General features: G+C 36.6%; 1 protein-coding gene across 1 annotated transcript in view; it reads right to left on the bottom strand.

The window, feature by feature from the left end:
- Nucleotides 1-1667: 1667 nt before the first annotated feature.
- Nucleotides 1668-4065, bottom strand: part of LOC107574904 (interferon-induced very large GTPase 1-like) — an 8790-nt gene continuing 6392 nt past the window's right edge. The window contains 1 exon segment of the mRNA XM_016261326.1: nt 1668-3333. Coding sequence (XP_016116812.1) covers nt 1668-3333 — 1666 coding nt within the window.

The following is a 4065-nucleotide window of genomic DNA, read 5'->3' as shown; positions in this document are numbered from 1 at the left end:
TGCACATGGATCCCACACATTACAAATACACAGTCATCAAAGAGAAGATGTTATTGAGGGGAAAGGGGACTTTATTGTTGACAGGTAAGTGGACAGGTAACACCTAACTGGGACACACATAATGATGAGAACAGGTATTATAGATGAAAGAAGGCAAAGGTGGTAAGCCAACACAAGTAAGTATAAACCATGGCAAGAGGAAAGAGTATATACCCAAGGGGAGAACAGACATTGAGGAAATGAGACAGCATTGTCTAAATCATATGGTTGTTTATTGAGTCATCAATGATCATTAAACGTTGACTTGGAAACGAGATGGATGGTGTATCATCAGCTACTTTTTATTCTGTTTTGTTGTAGAAATTATTGTATTTTGTTAGACAGAAGTTCAGAATTTAAGTTCAGAATTTAGTTAGGAGTTATAGTATCATGTTGAATTTGTTTGAAATATTTAACATTTTTGATGAATGCATGTGTTATTTGTCACTACATGTCTGCCACTTTAATTAAAATAAAATATTGACTGGGCAGTTTTGAAGACTCCATGAAATGCTGAAAAAATTAAATGTTCATGGACCTTTGGATGTAATATTGTAGGATATTACAGATATCTTCAAACATCTAAATCATTTAAATTTTGGGAAACTCAGTCCAAAATAAGAAAAAGGAAGGTATTGATAGAGATTACTGTAGCTACACTAAGGGCAGCTCACATGTGCTGCACCTGGAATAACAGCTTCTACGTTCAGGAAGGAGTTGCAGGATACTACAGAAGACATTCAAACTCCCTTTAGATGGCTTAATTGGAGTAAATGTGTGTAAATATGTGTAAAATATTGATATGCCCATGCTTTTTAATATGTTTTAAATCATTAGATGATTGTAAATGCAAGACAGAGAATATCAGTAACAGTAACCTGTTGTCAGTGACCTGATTCATGCAGACATGCCCATATACTTGTAGGTCCTCTCAAAATAGTCACATTACACACCACAAACCAAAGTGAAACTCACAATCACAAACATAGCTCAGAAAAACACCAAACAGTTAGAGTATATGACTGAAAATGAAACAGTAAGATTTACAGCATCACAATTTTGAACAAAATCTTAACTGATAAAATAAAATGTCAAAAACAAAATTCAACATAACATTATTCAGGCCATTTAAGTGATATCAAGAGAACAAAAGTATTCATGAATATATAGTCTGTAAAAAAAAATTGAAAAATTGTGGAAAATGTCCATATGCAACCAAAAATAAATAAATTTTGATCTCGGCCAAAAATTAATCCAAATCTTGATGGAAATAAATGTTATAATGTTGCATAACATTGTTGAAACAATGCCAGAACAATGTTATCAAAGCTAAAGTTCCACTCACATGGAATCTTGACATTTGTGTCATCATGGAATATGGACATGGGTACATCTTCAGACATGTTTTTTTGAGAAATAAAAAGCTATGCACAGCATCAGTTATGGTTAAAAAAATTGTTGCCAAACATACAACATGCCAGAAACATATTAAACACTGCAATAATGATTAAATTCTAAAATCTTAAGTATTTGCTTATTTAAATCCAGACTGCGACAGTAGTTTTATTGAAAGAAAAACACTTTTTCATCCTTGTTCATGGTTTCTTATTACATGGCAAGAGCAATCTCTATTTCTCTATTTTTAGGCTTTTCTCTGCATCGACCTTTGTGATACTTTTCCATAATGAATATATATCTGCAGGCTTTGCATTGTACTCCTCAGCAAACTTCTCATTGAATTGTGCCATCACGTATTTCCAGTAGACATCTAATGGTTCTTTGTTTGGGTCTGGATCAATTCGCCAGTCTGGATAGATTTGGCTGTATTTCTTATATGGATGCCACTGATCATTGGTGTCACGGCACTTAAAGCATGAGTCACTGTACACCGATGATGTACAGATGTCTGTCACTAGTTTTTTAGAATCATCAAATCTGTAGCGGCTGAGACCTTCTGGTCTGTGGACCGAGACAAAGTGTTTAGCGTGGGCTTCTCCTCCAGCCTCACATGGTGCTTTACAGAATGGACACTGTTTCCCACAGCCCTGCACTCGTTTGAACAGCACATCCTGTGGTTTGGTTTGAAGATGACGTATTTTGCTTTGAAAATCTCTTGCTTGGAAACTTGCTTTCAGTGATTTATCCATCTCCTTCACGGAACAAAGAAGGAATTCAGAATTTTTTTTTGGATTTGCATTGTTCAGTGTGCTGATTTTGTCCACTACATCACTGGGAATAACAAGCCTTTTTTGAAGTTTCCTGCAGATGTCTTGGATGAATCCCTTGATGTCATTTTTCTTTGGGTCCTGCTCCGTGTCTTCAATGGCCTGGATAATTTCACTGATGACTTCATTGAGAACCTTTTCCTCTAGTTTGATCATTCTGTTCTCTGCTGTAAAGTGTTTTCTGATTTTATCAAAAATAAAGCCTTTGACATACGTTTCATATGACTTAATGAAACGCCGATATGTTTTAAATTCAAATTCATCAAGAATATTTTTCAAGATGAATTGCTGAAATGTTGTCCTTGTTCCGAAAATTGCTGAGTTTTCACCAGTCACCATTTTATCTGCCATTTCTGTGCCCAAGACCTCAGACATGTATTTTTCCAAGGCAGGTTTTAGACAGTTGCTCATGAATTCATCAGCTTTCTTCTGACACTGGTCTCGTTCACGATAAAGGTCAATGAAGTCAGAGTGGTATGTTTGTTTGGCGTTCTCCAAGGCTGTTCGTGGGTTGTTTTCCTGGATGAATTGATTGTGAATCTTTTGAAATTCTCTGCTTGCAAAGCCACATATGTGTAATTTAAGGGACAGTTCAAAATCTTCCTTTAGCTTAAGATCTTCATGAGTCTTGAGTTTCTCATCAATCATGTTGAGAATTTCCCCGATGTGTGTGTCATCATAATCATCCTTACTTTCCCTCTTTGCTTCAACAAAATCCCGACATTCATCTATAAGGTTGTCTGACATCTCTTGAACCGTCTGGATCCACTGAGCATAAACAAACTTGCTGGTTATAAAGTTACCTTTGTGGACAACAACATTTCCATGGCCATGACTGTTAAAATCCTTCACTTTGTCTAAGCTTTTAGCCACTGAACTTCCTCTAGATTCGAGATTTTTTCTTAAATGATGAAGAACTTTTGTAATGATATCTTGTTTCTGGAGCCCTGTGTATGACAATGTCCTAACAGTCTCCTGCCACATCTTTTCAAATGCTTCATCCAGCGTGGAGTCTGACATGTGTGCCTTTTTCTCACGACAGTTTTTCAGCAAGTCCAGCACTTTTTTTCTCCATTGTGTCCATGTATGTCTTTTTGATTCCTTCGACCTTCATCATTCCATTTCGACGTGAAACAGCTGCATCCAATTTGATTCTGATTGAATTTGAAAGCTCTGTCTTCAAAGACTTGGCAGAGTTTATAAAGTCTTGTCGATAACTTTCCACAAGTTCAACATGACCTTCTCCTTGTTCATAGTATGATTGGATCTTGGCAATAATTTTGTCTTGTCCTTTTGAAAGTTCAGATTCTGCCTCTTGTAGTAAATGACAATGGACATCTTCAACAGTGCACTCCACAGAGTTTTCAAATTATCCATGGTTTAAGACATTCGTTTCAGCTTCTAATGTCCATGTATGCATTTGTTTTCTCAGTGTCCAGTCCCATCTGTTGTACTCTGTGCACAGTTTCATGTATGCATCAGCCACCAGGCTATTTCTGAAGCTAAAGATGAAATTCTCAAATTTCACAGCAGTCCACAAGTCTTTGGTCCATTTAAGAAATTCATTGATTGTGCTGGGCTTGTAACATTTAAAGATCTCCATTATATGCTTTTTGAGAGCATACACAGACTCACTATAGCCAATACTCACTGGTGCCATTGGGGGGTTTCCATGCCACAATCCAGGGAAGTAGTGATCACCCGTCTCAGTGTCATAATTCATCAAATCTGTAAATTTCTTGACCTCCAGTTTGTTCTCCATTTTGGCTGCAGCTTGTGTCATTTCATCCAGTTGCTCCAA

Source organism: Sinocyclocheilus grahami, unplaced genomic scaffold (assembly GCF_001515645.1).
Source record: "Sinocyclocheilus grahami isolate Dianchi unplaced genomic scaffold, SAMN03320097.WGS_v1.1 scaffold2379.1, whole genome shotgun sequence".
Lineage (NCBI taxonomy): Eukaryota > Metazoa > Chordata > Actinopteri > Cypriniformes > Cyprinidae > Sinocyclocheilus > Sinocyclocheilus grahami.
This window is presented reverse-complemented; position numbering and strand designations above follow the sequence as displayed.